Source organism: Rhinolophus hipposideros (assembly GCF_964194185.1).
Source record: "Rhinolophus hipposideros genome assembly, chromosome: 2".
Taxonomy (NCBI): domain Eukaryota; kingdom Metazoa; phylum Chordata; class Mammalia; order Chiroptera; family Rhinolophidae; genus Rhinolophus; species Rhinolophus hipposideros.
Window position 1 is genome coordinate 97,407,105 of NC_138048.1, and position 25,186 is coordinate 97,432,290.

The following is a 25,186-nucleotide window of genomic DNA, read 5'->3' on the forward strand; positions in this document are numbered from 1 at the left end:
TGGAGCTGATTGGAGCGGCCGACATTTTTGCTGACTGGAGTCATGCTATCTTTGCCAGTTTGCTGGAATAGACACAGACACCGATTGGGTCACGCTGAAGACATTCCTGTCTTGTGAAGCAAGTCTGTTTGTATTTTAGGTTTGCCAGGACTAATGAATTAAAACATTTGGACTCTCCACAACTTGCTGTTTATCAATGCCTCTGACAGGAGGAGGGTTTTCTTTTGCTCTTGCTTTTTCTAGAAGCATGACAACATCCTGGCTGTTGGAGAGGCAAGGAAAGGAGAGAGGGGTTGTAGCGGGAAGCGGAGCAGGGCGGCCCCGTGGGACGCCGGGTCTGGGGGCGAGCAGGTAGCAGTGAGCCGCCCTGACAGCTGTCCGCGCTCCTCAGACTGTCAGTGGCTGCAATGCAGCAGGTGCAGCCTGCGCTCTCACTAACTCTCTGCTCCACACACGAAGCGACTGGCCAAGGCAGTGGCTGGCCCTGGATTACACAAGTGCAGACACTCAACTAAGTGAGGTAAGGCAACAGGTGTGAAAACCCAACTAAACTCTCGGCGCACCCGCAACTTAACCAAAGCTCTGGTACAGCCCAAAGGAGAACCAGTGGCCCGTTTCCCCAGGCGGTGTGATGAAAAGGCAAGTTGGTTTAGGGGCTCCTGTGGTCGGCGCCCGTGTGGAACTCAAAATCCCCCCAAGCTTCGCCGATGGCATCCTTTCCGAGGCAGACAGATGCTCTAAATTGTGCGGAGGGGAGGGGCCCATTTAGCTATGTTTATCAATTCTGTTTCCCAGTTGCTGGAAATCGTACCAGAGATCTACTTACAAAACCCTAGAGGCAAATTTCCACCTCCTGGGCTTTAGTTCTTGGTTCAGGAAAGCACTGGGAGATTTAGCCAAAAGTGGAGCGCAGCTTTTCATCCTGAGATGTTATGATAAAATGGTTTGGTGGTTGTACAGTGTATAACAATAAGACCTTTTCTTTTAGCTACTACTTTAAGGGGACTTTTATTGTTTGTTTGGTTAAATTTGAGACAGTCTATTCTATTCCCCAGGAACAGGTGGCTAACAAGATGCTCGATTTTAAGCAGATGAAACTACCCAGAAATGTATCTCAGGGCTGAGATAAAACAAATCCTGAGTCAAGTAACAGTGATTTTATGTTACCTTTTTTTTTTTTTTTAAGTTAAATGTTTCATTTTACTACACTTTTCTGACTTAGAATGACATGACTCTGAGTGCTTAGGGTTCATTGCTATTTGTAGTGTTAAATGAATGGACCAAATATGATTCTAACTGGGTGGTAAACAGTTGCTATTTTTTTTTCCAAAGCTATGCTACATATTTAACAAAAGCCTATTTTTTTTTCCATATACTGGGTAAGATGATTTCTTATGTATGTATTTCTGAATGTGTGTGTGTGTGTGTGTGTGTGTGTACACTCACACACACATATATACATGCATTCTCTTTGGCTATAAATAATCGTAAAAACAAAATTCAGTGTTCTAGACACTATTTTTAGATAAAGAAAAGTTATGGGAAAGATTCAGAAACCTTGCTGTGAGAAAAACGTCCTGCTGAAGCAGTTCCCAGAATCTTGCTAAGGATGGCTAAAGAGATGATTTATATTTGCCATTTTTAGAGACATTTTCCTTAAAATATCATTCAGAGTTTTTGGTTTACTGTCTACATGAGAAGGAAAGTAGAAGGTTTAGGGGAAACTTGACTGAAAATAGAAAAGTTAAATATATTTATTTAAATAACAAAGATATGTATTTATAACAATATATTTTCCTAGTCCCAGTGAACAAAAATTATTATGTATTTTGGTCAAAATATATTTGGGTTAAATTCTCTTATTGTAACAAAGAAATAGTCATGTGCTTTTGCCCACCCCAACCCATCTTACCTGTAGGATATGTTTCCATTCATTCTACCTTAGTTTGTGAATTAAATGATAATATAATAAGTGTGGTCAAACATCAATAGGATGTTTTCAAGTTTTGTCTTTTGCTTGTATCGTGCATTGTTAAGATGAACAAACTTAGAAATGTTGATAGATTTACAGGTAATTAATCAGATATTTAAAGGATATAATATTTATAATATAACTGTGGGATATTTTAAAATAGTCTTTGATAGTCTTCAAATGATTTCATGATACTCATTCTTTCCCGCTCCCAGATCAGTAATTCACATCCAATGTCGACTTTTCCGTGTGATGCCCTATTAAGATATCTTTATCCCCCTCCATTAAAAATAAAATATGAGACCTTGAAGGGTCAAGGTTGGACTGGTCAGTGTGAAGGGATACTACAAAAGTGAGCTGGGTGGAGATTTTGCTCCATCTTGTACACTTCGTTCTACATGTATGTTTCCAAAGCATTTTTTTTTATAAGCCAGAAAAAGTATTTTAAATGGGGCTGGTGAATACTTTGAATGTAGGGAACGAAAGCTAAGAACTAGGAGTATCTTTGAAATAAGAAAGCCATGCTTAATGACTTTCCCCTAATTTCCAAGGGCCTCTGAGTATTTGAGGGATGACATTGGATAAAGTGACAATGGCTCTCTCTGTCCTCACAGCTGGAAGACCCAGGGGAAGGCCGTGGCTCAGGTGCCCACATGATCAGCACAGCCAGGGTACCTGCGGATAAGCCAGTACGCATTGCCTTCAGCCTTGATAATGCCTCAGGTACGCTCTGCTCAGGGAGAAAGGGCCGCCTCCCTGCCTGCCTCCTTTTTACTGTCACCTTTTCTACTTCCACAGCAGGCATTTAAAAATGCATGCCTGGCATGACCTAGTGATGGAGAGTGTGGCTTTCATCATGACTTGCTTGAGGGAGGCTTCCAGAAGTGCCTCTGGTGATGCTTCCCCTGTTTCCCATGTTTTGGTTGTTTTAGCACATTTCTTCTTTCCCCATTTTAGCTTTCCTTTATTATAAAATTCATGGGGCTATAACAATTTCTAACGATAGCAAAGTATGTCACTGGTAACACTTCATGAGGAAATGTTTATTAAGAGCTGACAGTTGGTTGGGGGGGATATAAAAATATCACTGTCCCAGTTCCAGCAGCATTTCCTGAAGCCTAAGTTCCTAACGCTGGTTTCTCACTGGTGCTCCCACACTTCCGACTGAATAAACAGACTTCAGCCAGAGTGATGAATGGGACAGGTGAGGCGGACCTTCTCGAAATAGTAAGGTCTGAGGTGAGGCTGCCATACTTAGAGCCTTTCGTCATGGCTGCCCTCAGTGACCTCTTAACACATATATTGAATTGCACTACCTCTCACAGGGGCCCTCAGGTGGTGTGGGGTCACAGAGGTGAGAAAAGGAAGGCTTGGATCTCTTCCACTGGTGTCAGCCGTCGCCCTCAGTCTGATGTCATCTGTTAATATCACATCACATAATCACACGCTCAAACAACATTACCATTTAAACTTTGGGTCTTTTAAGAACTGATTCTCTCTCTCTCTCTCTCTCTCTCTCTCTCTCTCTCTCTCTCTCTCTCTCATCTTCTCCTCCTCCCTCCCTCCCTCCCCTCTTTCCCTCCCTTCCTTCTCTCCCTTCCTTCTACAATGCACATGTAAAGGTATTGCTTTAAAAAGCAATGATTGAAAAGAGACAGGTTCATCCCCAGATAATGCAAAGTGAGGACCCGGGCTATGTGAAGTCTGACATAGGCAATTCAGGCTTTACTATACCAGTGATTATGATGGTGACACATCTATCCCTGGGTTCCAGGACTGTGCAGCCCCTAGTGGAGGATTGGTTCTAGAGTAGGAAGCGGTGAAGCCTCGACCTTCATCATCTGTTTTCCCACACTCTTCCCGTGCCCTGCTCTTGTCCTTTATCCCCATTCATTTCCACACATATAATATGTCCTTGTATGTGTCCCCTTGGATGACAGTAGTGAAGGGAAATCCTCTCAGTAGGCAAACCAACCCATCCCAACATAGAAATGAAACTAGCATTAGTTTCATTTGTCTTCTGTGTTAGGCATTCACATATATTATTCCTAATCTTTACACTTGGTCTTAGCCAAAAGGCCGAGAAGCGATATTTCTAATCTTTAAAATAGCCATGTAATGTAGGCAGTAGTATTCCCAATTGGCAGAGACGGAGATTAAGGTCCCGAGACCACCCTATTAGTGAGTAATGGAGTTATGATTTAAACTCAGGTTCCTAGACTTGATAGTCTGAACTCTCTGCATCATTCCATGCTGCTTCTCTAAGAAGAAAAAGAAAACTGTGCGTGTAGGGAGACAGGGTGGGAACTCTGTACTTCCTGCTCAATTTATCGGTAAACCTTAAACTGCTCTAAAAAAATAGTCCATTGATTAAGAACAAGCAAACAGAAAGGAAAAGCCCCTTTTGTTTTTATGCATTTTGTAAATGCAGGATTTTGAGGAATAGTGCTTGAGTGGCTAGCTCTCAAGATGGACCCATGTAAACCCAAATCCAGGGAGAAAGAAGATATATAGTTTTCTTCCTTGTGTTCAGGTCCCATATAAGCAGAGCAAGTCCTGTTACAATCAGCAGCAATGCAAAGACAATTTCAGTATATCTTTTATATTCTAAGTAAAGTATTAGATCATAATTTAGGACAAGACAAATAAATGTACTGTTCCCTAGTCTTATTTTAATAGAATTTATGTACAGAAGAAAGCTGTGGAGAGGTGAATCTTGATCTTGGGGTTGCATGAATAGACTCTTCCTTGAATAACAAGATATACAGGTTATGATTAATTTGCCACCATCCTTTGACGTCTCTTGGCCTTTGACTGGGAACTCTTGCATGTTGTTTCATCTTTCTTACTTTAGATTGATTTGTTCTGGTGTCTTTCAAATGTGCCAAGAATTCCCACTTTTGAATTTTTTTTTTTTTACCTGATAGCTTCAACTAGGGGTGGTCATTTATTTCAATTCCTACGCTGTAGTTCCACAAAAAGATACACAGGAAGCCTTATAAAGAAGCTATCAAAATTATTTTTTTCCCCTTATGATCAGTGTGTCCCCATATCTCTAGAAAGAGCACCTAACTAGAGAATGCAAGGCAGGAACTGGGGTTCTGTGTTTCTTTACCTTTCTTAGAATAATCACCTGAGAACACTCATCAAAAAATACATGTTCCAAGGGTATACTCCTGTATATTTTGATGCAGTAGGTCCAGAAATCTGTTCTGTTTTTTGCATGCACAGGAGGTTGCAAGTGCAGGGAAAGATGCTTTGCACATATTTGGGGACACTCCCTCTGAATTCTTGGATAAGGAACATGTGGAGTGTCACACTGAAGCACATTTGCCATCATTCACACTGTGCATGCCTTTTAAATTCCAGTGCAGTGGTGAACACACAGTGTGATACATAGATGAGGTATTACAGAATCGTACACTTGAAACCTATGTAATTTTACTATCCATTCTCACCCCAATAAATGTTAATTAAAAAAAGGTTAACTGTGTTACTTGTGATCTTAAAAATAAAGACACAAATTCATAAAAATAAATAAAATAAGTTCCAGTGCATGTGGCAAAGAGACCACATGTTTAATGGAGCAAAGAAAGGAAAGCATCCTAGACTTTCGTAGTAAATGGGACGACTGAGGTGGACTTTTAGGGAGTCATTCCATATTGCTGAATTTATGGTTGAAGCATAAGAAGGATCCATGAGAAAAGAAGGCATCTGTGCCTGAGAAGGTTGTCTTGTCCATTTCTCATGAGCCCAATGCAGTGCTCATTCCTCCAGTCATGTTAGGACTGTTTTTTCTTTTTTTGCATGTTTCTCTGAAATGATTTGGTATAGAGCAGGGGTGTCCAAACTGCAGCCCGTGGGCAAACTGCGGCCCATGATCCTTGGTAATTGGCCTGCAGCAAATTCCAAAAATATATTTAGTTTACTTAAATAAACCAGGTGAGGCAATACGTACTTCACGACGAGTGAGTGGCCTGGCTGTTTGTGTATTTTATCACATATGGCCCTTGGTGAAAACCGTTGAAAAAAGTTTGGACACCCCTGATATAGAGGTTCAGGACATAGGGCTTTGGAGTCAGAAAGACATGATTTCTAAGCCCAATTCCATCACTATTTGTACGACCTTGGGTAAGCATTCAACTTTGCCGACCTTCAGTTTCCCATAAGATGTGTATGGTAATTTACAGAGTTGGTGTAAGAATCAGATCACACCCTATAGGTGAAGCATTTAGCATAGTGCTTGATACACATGTACTCAATTGGAGCCTGTATAATCATCGATTTTGGAGTATTCCAGAAAATATGAACCCCTAAGCAGTTTTGTGTCCTGCCTACATCTCACACTTCTACTTTATGTCAAGGTAGAGTTTACAGTACAAGTGACCTGCAATAATTTGGGATTAGTTATCCAGCTGGTGGATTGTGTTACCCAGAGCAGATGGGAACAGCTTCTTGGAAGACATGGCAGTCAACCTAGGCTTGCAGATTGGTAGGGTATTGAAAGGCAGTGTAAGAAAGATATCATTTTTGGATAGTATGTACCAAAAAGGGGGGCTATACATCTTTTAACAATTCTTCCTTTGCTCTCTAAACACAAAGAATGAACAAAACCTAAGAGTCAGGGAAAGCATTAATATGTCAGAAATACTAAAACTCTTGTCAACTGGAACAGAGGTCTGAAGTGTGAAATAGTAGTATGCCCTTCACTGAGCCCTGCTTTCAGCCAGATATTTGTGCTGTCGCCTCACCTAGAATATGTACCTGTTTAGATAGCAGTAGACTACGTTACCAAGCCAGTCTGAGAAGTTCAACAAAAGTGTTTGGATTTGATCAGAAGCAATAGAGTGCCAAAAGTTCATGAGCAAGGGGGTAATATGGTGAAAACGGTAAATGTCTGATTGGTGGAATAGTCTGGAATGTGGAGAGGAGAAAATGGAAGAGGTTTTTTTTATAATGGTATGGAGACAAAGTGATGAGAGCCTGGATTAAAGAATGGAATGGGATGACGGAATTTAGAGTATGTTTTGAAGGAAGGACTGAAAGGACTCGGTGACAGACTGGCCCTGGTACATGCGGAGTTGGTCATGGTTCCTTGATAGCAGATGAGCCACAAGACTCCAGACCATGGATCTCCAGGGGCTTAAATAAAGGAAGCAAGCTTTATGGGGGGGAAAGCCCTTTAAAAATACCATCACCATTTTAAGCCTATCATCAGAATCCTTCATTAAGTAGCACGCAGTTAACCATAATTCACAGAAGCAACAATACCTGTTTTTAATAAACTAATGATATGATTGGCATTACTTCTAAACTGGGAATTCTAAAGAGTTAACTTTCTAAATTGGCACCTTGGTGGAGTTAGTTTTCCCAATAGAAAATGTGCAGAAGAAACATAAGAATCCCACCTCTTGGGTTATTATAGAATCACTGGCCCTTCTCCAATTAGAGAGAATTTAGAGTTGGACTGAGATGAGGATTTCATGTCAATTACTTGAGAATTTTCTTTATCTTTAGCAGAGCTAAAATCTGGCATGTAAAGTTAGACCTCGCCCTTGGTTTTTTTTAATTTTTTTTTTTTAAGTTTTTAGTTTTTATTTAGAAAGAGTCAGGGATACTGGTATCAGCACAATCTGGTAGCTTTCAATGTTTTATTTAAAAAAAATTCTTTCAACTATGTGAATTTTTCATAGCTAGGCCTGAAATAATCATATGACATTTGGTTAAAAAAAAATCCAAGATCCATTCTGTTGGTCTCTTTTAAGTAATACTGTTTTCTCCTCACATATCAGGGTAGTTTTGCAGGAAGTACGTGCAGTGGCTGAAATAGCTTCTCTGGAATCTAACTTAACTGGGTATTGTGTGAATGTCTTTTTGTGTGTAACTTGCAAAACTGGCTCTCAGCACAATTTTGATGCAAGTGAATTGTCTCTTGTCATTGTTCCCTTCCTTTAATGTTTTCTACCTGTGGTGCCTTTTGGTATTTTTTCCCTCTCCCTCCTCAGGGCCCCAAAGTTTGTGGCACTTTCTTCTCTGTGCTCTCAATCCTAGTTCTCTGGAAAACCTCATTCACACTAAACAGTAGAATATTGATGTTTATCTTTTTACTTCTCTCAGAGTTTTTTTTTTTTTTTTTTCATATCCATAAGGGAATCAGTAGGAAGTCAAAGGATAAAGTGCCAACTTTTTACCAGCCAACTTGCTAAGGATAGTATTTGGGGAAGTGGGGGTTGGAGGGGCCTTTTTAAAAAAATTAGTTTCAGGTGTACAAAGCAATGTAATAGTTAGACATTTACCCCCCTCACAAAGTGTTAATCCCCCGCCCCCGATCTACTACCCCTCTGGCAGCGTATGTAGCTGTTCCAATTCCATTGACTCTATCCCCTATGCTGTACTCCACATCCCGTGACTATATAGATAGGTTGGTGCAAAAGTAATTGCGGTTTTTGCAATTTTTTTTTTTAAACCGTTTAAACTGTAATTACTTTTGCACCAACCTAATATATATTTAGTTATATATAGTTGACATTCAACACTATTCAGCTTCAGCTTCAAATGTAGAGCGCAGTGTACATTTGTAGAGGCATTTACACAATCCATGGTGTGGTCTCCCTAATAAGACAAGTGCCCATCTGACACCCTACATAATCTTTACCACATTATGGATTATATTCCCCAAACTGTCTTTCATATCCCTGTGGCAATAATGTAGCTACTAATTTGTATTTTGTAATCCCTTTACCTTCTTCTCCATCCTCACCCCTCCCATCTGGCAACCATCAGTTTTTTTCTCTATATCTTTGAGACTTTTTCTGTTTAGTTTGCTCATTTATTCTATTCTCTAGATTCCACATATAAATGAGATCATATGGTATTTGTTTTTCTCCATCTGACTTATTTCACTTAGTATAATATTCTCTAGGCAGACAACTGGATTAAGAAACTGTGGTACATTTATGCAACGGAGTATTACTCAGCCGTAAAGAAGAATGAAATTTTACCATTTGCAACAGTATGGATGGACCTAGAGAACATTATGCTGAGTAGGGGAGCCTTTTTGAACTCTCTCAAGTCCCGTTCTGTCTCAGCTCTGACCCTACCTTTAAAGCTGCCTCAGCATGCAGTGACAACAATCTCCTCATGGTTGGGGTGGGAGTGGGGGGTCTCCTATAGTTATATCTTTTACAGGACCCCAAGCGGAGAACCATAATAGAAATTTAACTATGTGAACACACAATGGGATTTATAGATGATGTAATACAGAATTGTACACCTGAAATCTATGTAATTTCACTAACAATTGTCACCCCAATAAATTTAAAAAAAGAAATTTAACTATCAAATACTATGAAGTCAGTAATACAATATCTATAACTACTTTGTTGTTCTAATATCCGATGAAGATTCTTTGAGATACAACTGAATTTACTAATTGGAATCTGTTGCTTAAGGCCTTAAAGAAAGGCCAGAAAGGAAGCGATTGTTTATTAATTGCCTATGTGCTTTTAGTTGTATCATTTCATCCATTTAGTACCGGCAATAACTCTGCGGGAAGATATTATTATACCCATTTTACAGACGTGAACCATTGGCTAAGAGAAGTTAAGAAACTTAAATCAAGTAGTTAATAAATAATAGGAAGAGATTCAAAGTCAGGCCCTTGAAGCTGTTTTTACTTTGTCTTTCTTATTTGTATTTTGTATTTACCCATTTGGAGGATGAGTCCATGTAATAAGAGAGAAGCATGAATGCTTCTGACAGCAAAGAGCTTCCCCAGTGGTCATGGGAAATGAAGGAGGAACGTTAGCTCTGATACATTTTCATGGAGTTAGGAAAGAAGAAAAGTAGAGGTAAATTTTATTTAGTGGTGTGCAGAGGAATAAAAAGAGCTAAGAGGCTCTTTTTGAAGCAAATGTTTCTGGGCGAGTATGTTATAATCTAAATAAGTAAAATTATTCTTATAAAAGGATAAATCCATAAGATCCACAAGTGATTGCTACAATAATAGTGACTAGACCAATGTTTCTAAGAAACATAAAACCTGTCTGTAAACTGAATCAGATCTCTCTCTGCAGAGAAATAGCATTTAATCTATTTGATGTATGATCTTGTTTGCCTGATAATTTTAGGTACTGATTGAGGAAACATGACAATCATTGTTAATTATAAAGAATTGACAACCTGCCAGGTGTCATACCGAATATCTACCTGTATCCATATCTGTATTTATATCTATATACGTATCTGTATCTATACTGTCAATTTTATGGGACCTGAAAATCTAATGTGTATTAAAAATTTCACATCTCCAGCAGTCCATCACCTTAACCACTCGGTCACCTCGTCCACAAATTTCACAACTTTAATGCTTAATAAGCAGGAAACAAAGTTTCAAAAAGCTTTCGATGTGTTTCAAAATGATGTGGTACTCTAATGAAAACCTAGATATCTAGACATTTTAAAAAAGTTGTTTGATATATTATTAACGTGGGTTGGCAGCCTTATATTACTTATTTTATTTCTATGAATAAAATATTAATCTTGATTTAGATTTAAAATGAAAGTACTCAAAGACCTTTCATGCATAAGTTAAATATTTTTGGTCAATATTTCATATATAAAGTGTTTGCTTTGATAGGGAAGTGAAAGCAAGACCCTTCTTCAATTCAGATTTAAATTTGAAAAGAGTAAACCTACAGGACCGGAAGTTGTTGCCACACCTGGGAAATCTCCCTTAGCTGGCATGGGGAGAACTAATTAATTAAAGCCTGCCTGTTCTTTTTATATTATTCAGATGCTGAAGAATAATACCGTCAATCCCCACCGTTGCACAGATACTCACATATGCACACGCCCTTATACATTGCCTCCCCATCACCCTTTTGGTCAGGTTTATGGTGAAAAGCAATGGAAACTAAATTTGATTATATTACGCATTCATTATTATAACTGATTATTTCCTAGGTGCGAGACTTTAGGCTAAATGATTGACCTATGTATTCCATGACTAAGAACAAGTTTCTGAGACCGGGAATATCATGCCCATTTTGCAGAGGACAATACTGAGTCTCAAAGAAATTCTGTTGACCATCCACATTCACCGGTTAAAAAAAGTGGCTGGCCTGAGCTTCAAATGCTGCTCTGTGCTACAGATTGTTGAACTGCCCACTGGGTCTTCAGTGATTAGGAGTGTTCACAGGGAAACAGTTCCCAGGAAAGTCTTTTGCCCGAGCCTCAACACTGTATCCATTGCCCAAACTCACTTGCCTTTTTTTTTTTTTTTTTTAATTTTATTGGGGAATATTGGAGAACAGTGTGTTTCTCCAGGGCCCATCAGCTCCAGGTCATTGTCCTTCAATCTGGTTGTGGAGGGTGCAGCCCAGCTCCAAATCCAGTCACCCTTTTCAATCTTTCACTTACCTTTTAAGTGTCAACTTGTCCCTGGTGCCCTGAAGGATGGCCTCCAGGACACCAGCACTAGGGGTCATACTGCAGTCAGGACCGGCTACATAATTTATGGAGGGACAGTGAAAAATATTGTGGAGCTCCTTGGTCAAAAATTAAGAATTTCAAGACATTAGAGCCAGGTCAGTAAGCCAAGTGTGGGGCCCGCCTGGTCAAAGTGCTCCGAGCGACTGCACAGGCGCCTGCCCACCAAGCTGGAAGTGGCTGCAGGAAATGTAGACAGATTGAGTGGATTCTGAGCAGGCTTGTCTCTCAAGGGGTGGGGTGGAGCTTGGGAATGCCCTCTGAGTGTGGCTTCTCGCTCTCCTGGGGTCTTCTGTGTGTGAATTTAGAGTTCCCCAGCCTAGACCCCATCATGTCTAGGATGGAAAGCGCAGTAGGAAGGGTATAATTGACTCCAAAGTCCAGTCAAGTTGTTGTCTGGAACAGGTTCTCCAATGCCGGGTCGCGGGCCTGGTCTGGCTTTCATGAAGTTTTCACCTCGCTGATGTAAAAAAGAAATAAGGACACGCCGTGAGGTGTTTCTGTGTGTTTGTTTTTGTCTATAAAGCTAAACTGATCCCATAGAATGGACACTCCTAAGTTTGTCTGTCTTACAATTTTGGTGCTAAAATGTTCCCTCTGTCATAAAGATATACTAATGATACACGGTAGTCATTTTTAAATCATCTTCACTAGCTAAATAAAAAGGTGGACGCTAAAAGGCATGGTTCCCAGTGTCTTGGGGAAATCTTTACTGGCTTGTGAAATACACAAGTGTGGAAACTTGTGGACCAGAAGGTGAAGAAAGACAGAATGGTATCGCAGAGAGCCCCGGATTGGGAGGCACCCCATAGTTTTAGGAGACGCCTCCCCTCCTCGAGGCCCTGGCCTCTTGCTGTACACTGAGAGTACTGGTCCAGACGATTGCTTAACCTCTCCCAGATGCAGCGTTCTCTGAGAACTCTGACTGCATGGCGATAGGTACTACCTAACAGTGAGGATTTGGATTACAGACCCAGTGGGTCCCACTTATTTGATTCATGGAGAAATGCAGAGAAGGCATTTCAAGGGAATCTGGAACAGAATAACCACCAAAACAACCCAACAGCTGTTCAGTAGATACTGAGATGAGCCCATCATAAAATGTACTATGGTATGTCAGAATGGTTGGGATACCAATAAGAGAGTTCTATTTTAAGTACCATTGACTTAGTCACGTCATGTTTGCAAAACAGGCAGTAAACATCTGCTTATTAAAAAAAAATCCTCTTTAATTCTTTGATTTATATTTCATTCTTTAAAAAACGTTTCTTAGGGTATGTGTTGGGTATGTGTTGCTTGGTCCATCAAGCCCACCGTACCAGTTTGAAAAAGAAGCCCTGAATTATTTCCTTTAATGCATTAAAAAATATGGTAAAGCAATCTGCCAATTTAGCAGGGAGCTCCTGTCATTGCCTCGCATATAATAGGTATTCAATAAATCTATGGTAAATAAGTACATTTTAATAAAAATGTGCTTGCATACTGATTTTGTCACATTATACACGTATCTGGCAACTGCTCTTCTTTTTTTAAAAAAGGCAAATTTGCCAAGGGTGTATCTTGCATAGCTACTGTACAATCCACTTTGTGCTTCTGGAATTGTCAAAACAAACTTAACTGCTCTCAGGAACTCCGATCCAATATCACTGTCAAAATGTTTTACAACGATTCGGCCAAATGTTTGTGGAACAGCTGTGCTCCTCGTCTGTCTGAGTCATTTTCCTTCTTTCCTTTTGGCCCAATCCTGTGATTCATCATTCTGCTTTTAGAATATTTGCCTATTTTTAAAACCAGTCAAAGACAGCAGCCTCTGTTTAAAAGTAAACACACCACACATCAACGTGGGGCAGCTTGGTAAGCAGCTTCGCAAGCCCGGAAATTTTTGGCTGGCAGGGATGCCAGCTAAACCAGATGGTATCGAGCAGTGACATACAAGACTGGCATTCAGACTCAGTAGTCTCCTTACATCTGTCTTTGGTTTTCTTATTTGCCCTGCCGTTTTTTGGTTAGATTAACCCAACTTGATTCGTGTTTAAACAAAAGTCTTACTTTTATTTGAGTTGTTCTAAAATACCCAGTATATATTCATTTCTATGTAAATCAATCAGGCTTTTCTACCAACTCAAGGAATCCAATTTTAAGCCTTTTCTTGTCTGCAAAATTATCAGCACAGTCACATATTTGTGCCCTATCTGGCATAACTATAAATAATGATGTAGATTTTCAAAATGGGCTTCATTCTGTGTCATACGAGGTATTATATATATATATATTATATATATATTACATATATGTATAAAATACACACACACACACACACACACACACAGAGGGTGCCAAAAAATGTATACACATTTTAAGAAAGGAAAAAACTGTTAAAATTATAATACTCAATATATATCAATAAAAAAAGATGAATACAAGTCATGTGTGTACATTTTTTTGGCACCTCTGGTATGTATATGTATATATATGTATGTGTATATATATTCTATATGTATATATATATAAACATATATGTATATATGTATACCATATATATAATAGAGTCAGCAAATTAATAACTTTTTTTTTCCTTTTTATAATTAAGCAGGAAGGAGTGTGACTTCAGAGGGAGCAAGGTAGATTAAGTCCCGTTAAGCCTTGAGTTCCATTCCTGGCTGTCTTTTAAAATTCTAGCCTGTGCTGTCTGCTCTGGTACTTTACTGAAGTAGTTGGTTTCTCCTTCCAACAAGTGCCTGCTCATCTATGATTATTAGGGTTGGGACGCCAGAGTATACTATGTTCCCATTTACCCATGCCAAATTGTTCTGGCCTTGAACTCAGTGAGCTAAAATAATCATGATGTCTGGGTTAATTGATATTTTATTGAAGTACATTTAAATCACCTTTGACCCAAATCAGTTTTACAAACTATAGGTTTTGAAATGAAGGCTACCTCTAAAGGGTCAGTTGGCAACAAATGAATATTTCTGTCTTTTGTCCAGTTCTTTGCAAAGGATGGGTGGATTTAAAAAGCCACAGTATTTGGCAGAATTTGTCACCTCTAATCTGAGTCGAAGGAGAGCATTCAGAGGGCCTGGGCATTGGATCTTGTTTCCTCTTAAGACAGTCCTCCAGCCTGCAGCAAGGGTCTTGGGAAGATTTCCCATTTCTACTGGCTCTGTGAAGCTAATTAGCATGAGTGAACCCATGGGCCTCCGTTGTCTGGCCCAGGTACAGGAACAAATGGATTCAAATTGGGGGATGCACTGTCCCTGTCTTAAGCCACTTCTAAATGGAAGTATTATTATACCACTCTTGACTATATATACCAGAGCTATTAGGTGACGTGACCCTTGAGGTGTTTGGCTGAGGTTACTACTGTCCTTGTTTGAATTATCTTTCTGGTAATGATCTTCGGTGCCTTCAAAGCAATGTAATCCCTTAGCAGCCAGGCACTCCTGCTGCTGCGCTTTATTTTAGACTGTGCTCCAGTGAGTAGAGAGCAGCTACTTGCTTCTGCATTGCGTATGACCTGGGTTACTTCCTCTAGTTCAAACAGAACATCGAAGGTTTTCGTAAATAAATTTGATTATGGTAGTGAGAACGTAAAAACGATTTCTTGCCTTTATTATAATTTAAAATTAGCCTTGGTTTTTAATTATTCTTTGTGCCTACATTTTGTCTTATTCCCAGTCTCGTGTCCTGGAATAGGTGTTGTCAACAAGGCGGGGTGGGGTGGGTGGGAGATGAATGGCCAATGGAACGACAGAGCCAGAGTCCTCTTGGAGATATGGCAATTCTGATGATAAAGGGGTTGACCTCTCGTGCCAGGGCTGGGTCAGCAGTACATTCTTGAAGAGATTGGGGGTGGCTTGGATATTTGGTCAAACTTCCTCAGGTTTCTGCTGATGCTTCTGAGAACTGTATCTTTGATCCAGCCACACCTGCCTATTGCCAGTCAGTCAATTTAAGGCAACTGAAGACAGCTGCCCATCTCTCTCATTTCAGGCTCTCCTGCATCAGGGCAGTGGACTGGGCTTCAGGTTGGGGGTGCAGCCTGGTGCCTTGGGAAGGAATACCCTGATTGGGTACCTGCCTGTTGCCTCCTGTAACCCAGGACGAGGCTCTGGTTAACTGCCATTTAGTGGTGGTTTGTGGTAAGAGCAGAGAGCAAAACCATCAAAGCTTGTCACTCTGGGAGTCAATCAGAGCAGAACTAACGCTTCTCTTTTTCACTAACATGTTCTTGTGTCCAATTAAGGTTGTTCTGATCCCCTCTTTAGTACCTTGTTAAAGCACTTTCCTGTATATCATATATATGATATATGTATATATATACACACATACATATATATGTATATATGTATGTGTATATATGTATAATATGTAATGTATATACAATATAATATATTATATAATTATATTATATACAATTATATATTATATAATTATATAAATATAATACATAATTATATTATATATGTGTGTGTGTGTGTATATATATATATATATTAACATAGGAGTATTGAAAGATGAGCAGTATTTCTTAATTGGAGAATTACCAGAGAACATTTGAAGATTCTGATATGTTTGCAAAATTTTGGTCTAGCCGACTAAGCTCTCCATGCTTCTGTTTGTACTGAAAATGAGTGAAATTGTCTTCTGCATTCTATCTGTTCCCAACTAATATGATGAAAATAACTGAAGCAGTAGATATGGATGGTTTACCTATGCAAGTCTAAAGGTGGTTTAATAGCAGGAAAACTGTGAGAGAAAGGGCTCTGTAGTGAAGGATCATCTTATTTTCATATTTTAGATGATACACCTCCTGAAGACTCCATTCCTCTGGCCTTTCCAGAATTAGACCAGCAGCTACAGGTAAGGATTTTCCTACTTTTTCTTTGATTTTTAGTGGCACAAAATATACTGAACTGAGGAGTGGCCTAACTGGGAAAGTCTAGAGACAGAGCGGGGAGCTTTCACTTCATCAAGGTTTGCATTTCTAGAGCTCCAAAGTCAGGCTGTAGACCTCATGCAACATCCTTGTCTGGTTATCTGGCTGCAGCACCAAAATATCAAGAATGTGCGGTGTAAACCAGCTCTAAGTTTGAGGAGTCCGTAGCCTGGGAACAGGGTTAGTCCCTGCTTTCCTTTCTGTGGATGGATCGACTGCATTGCAGACTGGGCCCATTTGGGGTTAGTGATTTAGTAATAAACTGTATTGATACTTTTCACATGTGGCAGGACTTCAGAATACTTCCTTTCTCTACTCCACCCTCTCCCCTTCCCAGTTCTCTGACAGCATTTAATAGAATATGGTTATTTTATGTTAAACCTTCTGAGTACTGTCTGGTTTGACCCAGGAGAAAGACATTTCGTGTGCTTAGTTTATGGGTGACCTATGAAGGATGTCCCATTTTAATACACCAGAATTATTTGGAAGGAGCTAATTAATGACATTTTAATTTTCTTTGGATGTTATATTGTGAGTCCAGGCAAAGATAGCTTTAGGAAGACATTCTGCCTAAAATTCCTGGATACTAGCCTTGGGTCGGATGTTCACTTGAGTGCTTCCCTTTGCAGGCACGTTTAGACAAATCTAATAGGGGTTTTGAATGCCGTGCACAGAAGTTTGCGTAGTCACCATTTCCCCCCTCTAAATATTGCTTTGGAGAGCCTTTAGGAGGGTTCTGAAACCTCCAGATCCCAACAGGCCCTGACGTTCCCAGAAGCTTTCCCCATCAGTGGGTATGCTTGGTCTCCTGAAGTCATTTGAGTTTGGGACCCCGGGTCCTGAACAGCCCCTCCTGGTGGGAAGAGCCAAGATGGTGTCCCTTTTCGTTGGTTCCAGTTCTTGTCTCAGTCCCCAGTTCACTGAGTTGAAAACCTGGAAGCTGGTGCTCCACTGCTGAAGTGACCTCTAAAAATCAACCCAGCACTACTCATGTGTGACTGGGCCTCTTAGCGGAGCCCTCATTCTCATCTCTGCCATAGTCCTGGGCCTTGCCACAGCCCTCCAATTGTCTGTCTACTCAACAGACAATATCAATTATGTAGAGATTATAGAAGATTTTCTAGGAGGTGGGAGGGTTATACTGATCACCTCATAGACTGCTCTGTCCTCTTCTAAAAGTTCTCTGTAGCTATCAGCCATCTTATCTCCCTCTTCTCCTGTGCCCCATGCAGGGTCTTCAACCCAGCCAGCTGTCCTGGTTTCTGATATCTAACCATATCCCTCCAATATCTCTTCTTGTCACCATGGAGAACAAATCAGCTCTGTCATCACAGAAGGGCTGCGTGTGCAGTTGGTGGTGTAGTTGGGATTGTAAAATAATAATTACATGTTTTTCCCCATCACAGTTTTTTGTCCCTCCATTGTTTTACTGTCACCCCAAAGCTCTTTTATTATCACGGAAGCTAGATGAAAATAAGGAGGAAACGTGTTTTGAAAATCAAACAGTAAAAGCATATTCAGATTCTCGTTCCCCCATCAAATTGTGGACCATTAATTCTACGTTTTTTGTATTGGCAAAGAATTTTTTTCCTTTGGGAACATTAATGGTCTTCCCTGGCTCATAGATCATTCTCCACAGGATTCATAATACCCCTGGCAATTATCCAGGTAGTATTTCTGTTAAAGCATTGCAAGATCCATTTGAATTTTATAGCTTTATTTCCACTTGACATATATTGGAAATTAAGTCCATTTAATTATTTTAATCCATCGAGACCATTTCATCCTTATTGATCTTTAATGAGTTAGGCAGTTGAGAACCTGCTTTTTAGCTCATGGATTTTGATTCTCCCCCACCCTTAAAATATGGTATTGCTTTTCCTCTTCATAAGCAGAGAGAACATTCCCAGCATTACAACTCAAAGCGTTTAAGTAATTGCTTGTTTGTTGGGTGAGAAGGATATGACTGAGTTTGTTACAAACATTTACCAGTTGTCAAGCCATTTGGTTAGTTTTGCCGCTGTCTAGGGCTGTTGCCTGTTACCTTTATTCTCCACTCAGGGCATGAGTGACAAAAAACCAAGATGGCCGGGATTGAGAGGGGAAAGCTAACATAGAAAACTACATCTGAAAGGAGATTCTTGTTTCCATGCTTAGCATAAGCATATACATTTAAGCCATTCTGCAGCAGGAAGTCTCTGTACTGAAAGCAATGAAAATGCTTTATGTACAAAAGGAACAATCCATTTCATGGAGTAGGTCATCTTTACAGTCAATCTCATGTGCTTTCATCACATAGTAATGGCTCTTGAAATTTTACCGACCATCGTAATCCTCTTCGGAAGAATAAAAGTTAAGTGATGAAGTGCCTTGTGGTTGTCACTATTTGCTTGAGGAAGAACTGACCCTTGATTATCTCTACTGGAGCCTTAAAAAGTTGCCTGGTGAAAAGTAAATGATGCCAGGTGATTATTGCCAACCCTACTCACTGCATACTCTTTGATTTAAATCCCACCCATGCACATTGAAGACCACTAGGGAAGGGGTATTTCCCCACAAATGATCTCATTTGACACTTGCAACAATTGTAAAAGCTAATTATTATGTCTCCACTTTAGAGATGAGAAACATGCATGAGGTCAAATTTTGGTCTAAATAAAATTTCTGCTTCAGATTAGATCTCTGATTCTGGATCTAGGTAGCCGTTTTTCCCTTACACTTTTTGGGGAACCTATAGACTGCTTAAATTATTTAATAGGTGGAGATTTTTTTTTGTTTCAGGTTTTCAAAGTTGCCATGATATGGTTGTAGAAGAACCTTGTAAAATCTGTTCTGACTTTTCTATATCCATGACACATTCTGTTGTCATTTATAAAATATCTCTTTGGTAGATACTCTATCACCAATTTGACCCCCAAGATTTTTCTGTTGCTTTGCCAAGAATGTGGACATGTTTGAGCATGTAATTCATGGTGCTTCTATTTTCACAGAAGCCAAAAAAAGCCTTGTGCAAGAATAGCAATGACAAACATTTCTCTTGATGTCTCTATTAATGCAGAATGTTAGGCAAGAGACCTTGGGGCAAGGTAGGTGTTAAAATGAACATGTCTTGATGATGTTCATTTGTGGGCCTTATGCCTCAGTCCAGGGGCAGATGGTAGGTTGATTCTATTTTGTGCGGATTCCTTTCCTGGAAATTGGTTTCTAAATTCTCCATGACCGTTATAGGCAGTGTTTGGGTAGAGCTAGTTTAGACCATACAGTCAAAAAGAAAGGAGGCCCAGTTTTATGTCTACTTCTAAGAATGAAGGAAAAACCATTATTTTTCTTTAGACCTCATTTTCCTTCTATTTGAAAAAGAGGTAATGACGGATCTCCTTCTCATCTGAAGGATGGCACAATCCTTTAATAGGCCCAGCGTCTCAGTCAGGACCAAATTTGTCTTCAAATTTAAAAATGTTGTGATGTTTTGGAGATCAGGTTTGACCTATAGATGATCCAAAACTAAGCTGCAATGTGGTCTTAATTGTTAGCATTGGAATGAGGAGTATGTTTTTATAATCAGAGGACATGCTAATAAGTACATTGCAAAAACTTCCTTCCCTAGTGTAATCCTTTATCGAATGAAGTATTTAAGGGCTAGTCATTTATAATTATATGTGTAAAGTGAAATAAGAGAAGCATCTCTTTGGAGTTTTGAGTTAGGGTTAGAGGTTCTGATGCCCTCTTCTTTTCATTGAGCTAAGGTACTTGGCAAGCAATATGACTTTTTATTTCTTTTAACCAAACGGAGCAATAGTTTCAACTCCTCCTGAAGCCCTCCCATCCAATCTGAGAAGACAGTGACAGGTGTCTCTGTGGCACACACTGAGCTTGCCTTCTCTCAGACAGTGTCTGGTAAGTCCAGAAACTGATGTCACTTCCACAAATAAACAATTCAGAACTTCAGTTGTGGGCTATTATATCCTGTCATCTGCGGAGTCTCTCCAGACACTTCTTTTAGGTCTTGCATCAATATATCGCTTGATATCTGGGAAAGGAAAATAGTAGAAAATGGAGGTCTTAGCATTCCAGGATTCTTGAACATCCAGCTGGAAACGCGATTAGGAAGTAGTCCCATAGGAAACACTGAAGATGTCTGCCATTTTCTCTCTCACACACGTTGAAAGGTATTTTATTGTGCTCTGTGGCTGCTGTGACCACAGAGAAAATATATATGGATACTTGGAGCTTTACAATGGTACCTTTATTTATTTATTTATTTATTTATTTATTTATTTATTTATTTATTTATGAGAAACCCAGTGGTCATTAGGACATACCATGTTGGAAAAGTTTGAGACATTCTTGAGTTATTGCTCCCTTTAATATTGCTAACATCGATAGAAAGGACTTAAACATCCTTCATTCCAATGTTATATAATGTATAAGATATGCCACATATTTACTAGTGCTGACTTTGACCATAATGTAAAGACAGTAAAAAAGTCAGTTCTGAAAATATTTTTAAAAGTACTTAAAATTGTAAGATAATAGAGTTTTCAAATATTGCATTTAGTCCTGACTATGTTTTCTTATTTAGTTTTAACAAATTATGCTTATTAATTTGGGGACATTAAAAGTACAACACAAATTTACACCAGACACCTCTACTTCCCCCCCAGTAAAGGTAACAGTGAGAAATCAAGGAATACATACAAAGTCTGCTCAGCAACTGTAGAATATTTAGCTTCCTAAATATATCTTGTGTGTGGGAAGCTGGGAGAGGAAAATTAAATTCTTACATTTTTGAAGTGGATGGGGCCAGTAGTGTTTGAAGAAGCCAAGTAGAAAACGGAAACGCTTAAGCTGGCTTTGCCCCTTGTGGAGAGAGGCTTGGCTGGGTCCTTTCCCATGGGGCCCTTTCCAGAGGCCTGAGTCCATTTCAGGAGGAGCTTGCTATAACCTGATGGCCCTGGGCATAGAGTGGAGATGGGATGATGTGGCTCAAGCTGGCATTCTTGGAACAGGAGCCTGTGGTTTCTCTGTTACTTCATCTTGTTAAATCGGTCCTGATGAGTGGGGTGGATACCAGAGATAGTAGTGGCTCACCCGCAATGGCATGTAATTTAAAGCCCTTGCAAGCTCTGTCCTCAGGCAGCAGCTGGAGGAGGCGGAGATGGAGGAAAGGGGGTGAAGAGGAAGTGCTCCCTCCCGGGCTCTGACCTCACTCAAACCCCAATCTGTGTCTTGGAAAAGTGTTTCAAAGTTGCCTTGAGACACTGTTAGGAGATTGTCTTAATTTAACCTTCTTAGAACTGGCTGTGTTGTGAGTAGACCAGATACCCTGGCATTGGGTGCGTCTGAAAAGTATTCTGTGATCCCACAGAATCGTATGCTACTACAGGAAGAATGCCTTCACCTTCTCATTTTCAAATCGAGTATCTTTGGATTCCTTTTCCTTGGAATGTAATATTTTATTCTTTGAGCAAGAGTATGGGATAAACGTACCCAAAATATGGGAGGATTGTAGCGTAATTATGGAGAAAGTAACAAGGAAATTTTCTCTTCCAGATGCAAAAAGAAATTCCCTATCAGCGTGAAGAGTTTTTTATTGCTTGTCCATTCCCAGCATTGGATTATATCATAACTCCAAAAATCTCTTGGACAAGAATAGTTGAAATTAAGCAATTAGAATTGAAATAAATATAAAAGTGTTAATTCTTATTCCAAGAAGTTAATAGATTCTGTTCATCCAGTTACCACAGGCATTCTTTTAAGTTATTTTTTTAGTTTTTAATGTGAACGTGTGTTAGACAGTATCTTAAACCCATGTGTGGCCAAGTAATTCATGAGTGCCAATGTTTTAAATGTCACATGACATAAGCTTACTATTAGCTCTATTTTAAATTGGAAACTTGATTCTCATGTTTGAATTTTAGGAATCTATTTCCTCAGGCAAAAACATCAATGAACACTGTTGGTCATACATTGTCTCTTATTTCGAGGGGTTTTAAGAAGGTAAGAGAGGGTCACTATCAGTGAGGACCTTAAGATGCTACACACATACACACAAGTTCACAAACACACATTATATCACAAAGTAATCAGAGTATTCTATATCATACAGAACAACACATTCCATCACTCTATAATTGTACTTTTTATATCAGGTATAAACCCTAAATATCTTAGTACTCTTATTCACCAGAATTCCTGTTGAGATAAGAACATATGTGCTTAAAAACTTCTTTGGTGAATTTCCTGGGCTGGAATAAACGTCCAGATATGTCAAATGCCTTCTAAGGACAGCGGGTCCTGCTGACCAGAGGGCACTTTGATTTGTCCAGCAACGTTTGGGGTTAACGATGAATGGCCCAGGATTATAAAGGGGTGAGAAATTTTAAGTTCCTTGGGGAGAAAGGTTGGGTGCCAATGAAATGAGCCTCAGGTGCGAAGTCCTGGTAGCAATGCTTAGAAGATGGGCTGGCAGCAGCAGAAAGATTTAATGGATAATTTTTTCGCATTAACTTTTTTTGTGTGTGGTAAAAAACACAGCACATAAATTTTACCATCTTAATTATTTTTTTCCTGATAGGATGTGTTTATATTTACATGGTACATCTCAATCATCTTATTCATTTCTCAAATGTACAGTTCAGTAAATACATTCACATTGTGCTTGTGCAACGGGTCTCCAGACCTTTTTCATTTTGCAAAACTGAAACTCTGTACCCATTTAACCAACTCCCCATTTCTTCCTCTCTCCAGCCCCTGGCAACAAATAAGACAATTTTACAATATGGTGGGTTGTGCAATATAACGTCTGTCTTTGCTTTTAAAAAATCTATATTGCTCTTTAATGCTTTCATGAAAATTGGGAGAACATGTACTGGTGCTGAGTTTATATGTCAGGTTGGGGTGAAGCGAGGGCTTGAAATAGCTAGGGGCTGAAGTGATATCTGGCATCCTTTTACTCCCTGAAACACTGAACATTAAGTATTATTCTCTTGTTCTCTTTTAATTGGCACTATTTAATTGTGGGAAACTTTGAAAATATTTTTATGTATTAGTAGCGTGCTTATCCTGCTAAGAGTATCTGAGGACACTGAATATATCTTGAAATATTTCCTATCTCATATACCCTTAGCAGCATGATGATGCTACCATATATATAATAATATCTTCAAATTTTCCACAGTTCAGAAGCACTAACAAAAATACAACCAATGAGAAAAATTCCCATTTAATAAAAAGCATCGCAGCGTGGCAAGCTAAAGGAGGGAAAGAGGCCTCTCTTCTTAAGAAAGTTATCTATGTAACTTTCAGTTTTCCTTTTTAATTATAGCACAAAGGGCACTTCTCCCTTTATATGGCTGCTTTCATCTATATTCTTTACTGCACACCTTTATCCAGAGTCATAGAATCTTCTGGATCTTACATAGGTTAACTATGCTGAATCATGGTTCAGGTACCTACGTGTGGCAAATTGTAGATTGAATTCAGTATAGTTTATAGTGCTCATAAGGACAGGAAATACTGTATTTTGCCGTATATAATGTGCACTTTTTTGCCCAAATTTGTGAGGGAAAAATAAGGGTGTGCCTTACACATGGGTAGTATTAATTCCATATCTATATAAATGTTTTTAATTCTTTTATTTATGCTTATGAGTTAAAAGTGTAACTCTAGAAACCAATAACGATATCCATATGCAAAATAATACCCTGGAATACGATAATAATCCGTGTTGTTGAACTTATGATGAACTTGCAACACGGAAGAGTTCTTGGCTTTCTATGATGTGTAAATATTGTAAATTTGTTACCAGTACATCAAATTTCTTGTATCTGTTCTAGTGTTTTGTAATTATTTGTGACCTAAAATTTTTTGTACCATAATATGTTAAAAAATAAATGCTAAAATTTCCTTGTAATACAAAAAACAAATACCTACATGTAAACAAATAAATTAAACAAATTAAAACAAATAACAAATTAAAACATTAAAACAAATGAAACAAATAAAAATTTGAATTAAAAAATTAAAACAAAAGATTTTTTTCCCCCTGAAAGTTTGGGCCAAAAAGATTTGTGCGCATTATACACCGCAAAATATGGTAGGGTACCTGGCGTCTCGGGAGCCTTCTTACAGGGAGGGCATGGATGATTTAATAGCAGCTTGGCTAAAGTGCCCAGAGTAAATTGCTCTCATTCTCCTTACTGTTATACCTGGTAATTTGCCAGTGTAACAGGTGAGAATTGATGATGGGGTGGTGATTTCAATGACACACATGTGGAGGAGCCAGGAATTCTGAATTCCTTTGTCAACAGCTTTATCTCACGGGGTGAGTTGTACTGTAGTAGTACCGGGCATTACTTTCCAATTTATTTCTAGATAGAAAGAGGTAATGGTTCCATCATGTTGAGTTTATGCTGTGAGTTTTTTCATGGGGCAATAAGGAAAGATACTATGTAAAGTAATTATTGGTGGATTTTCCATGAATTAGAACACAACAGATGTTCCATGTGAGGTAAATTGCCTCCAAATCTATTTTGAATTTTATTTCCTTTAGAAGATCTCTACTCAGAAGCCTCATGATAAATAAGAAAAGTCATCTCATCTATCAGTTAGACAATAAACTTTGTAGAATTTCTATTGCATCCTGGGTGGGGTCGCTAAGTATGACACCCATTGAAATCTGTGTCATTGAGAGGAGCAAGTTTCTTGTATCTGTTCTGGTATTTTGTGATTAATTCATTAGTTCTCAATTTACTGATATAAAATTAGTGAGACTATGACGTAGT

The 25,186-nt window shown here is 39.1% G+C and overlaps 1 protein-coding gene across 2 annotated transcripts in view; it reads left to right on the forward strand.

The window, feature by feature from the left end:
• The first annotated feature begins 249 nt into the window (after nt 1-249).
• The window catches only part of MAP3K7CL (MAP3K7 C-terminal like), a 36,598-nt gene continuing 11,661 nt past the window's right edge, over nt 250-25,186 (forward strand). The window contains exons 1-3 of one of the 2 annotated variants that reach the window (XM_081074562.1): nt 250-520; nt 2,587-2,695; nt 16,263-16,324. In XM_081074562.1, coding sequence (XP_080930688.1) covers nt 2,626-2,695; nt 16,263-16,324 — 132 coding nt within the window. In that variant the 5' untranslated portion in view covers nt 250-520; nt 2,587-2,625. The remainder of the gene's footprint in view (nt 521-2,586; nt 2,696-16,262; nt 16,325-25,186) is intronic. The other variant, XM_081074563.1, reaches the window with a different exon arrangement.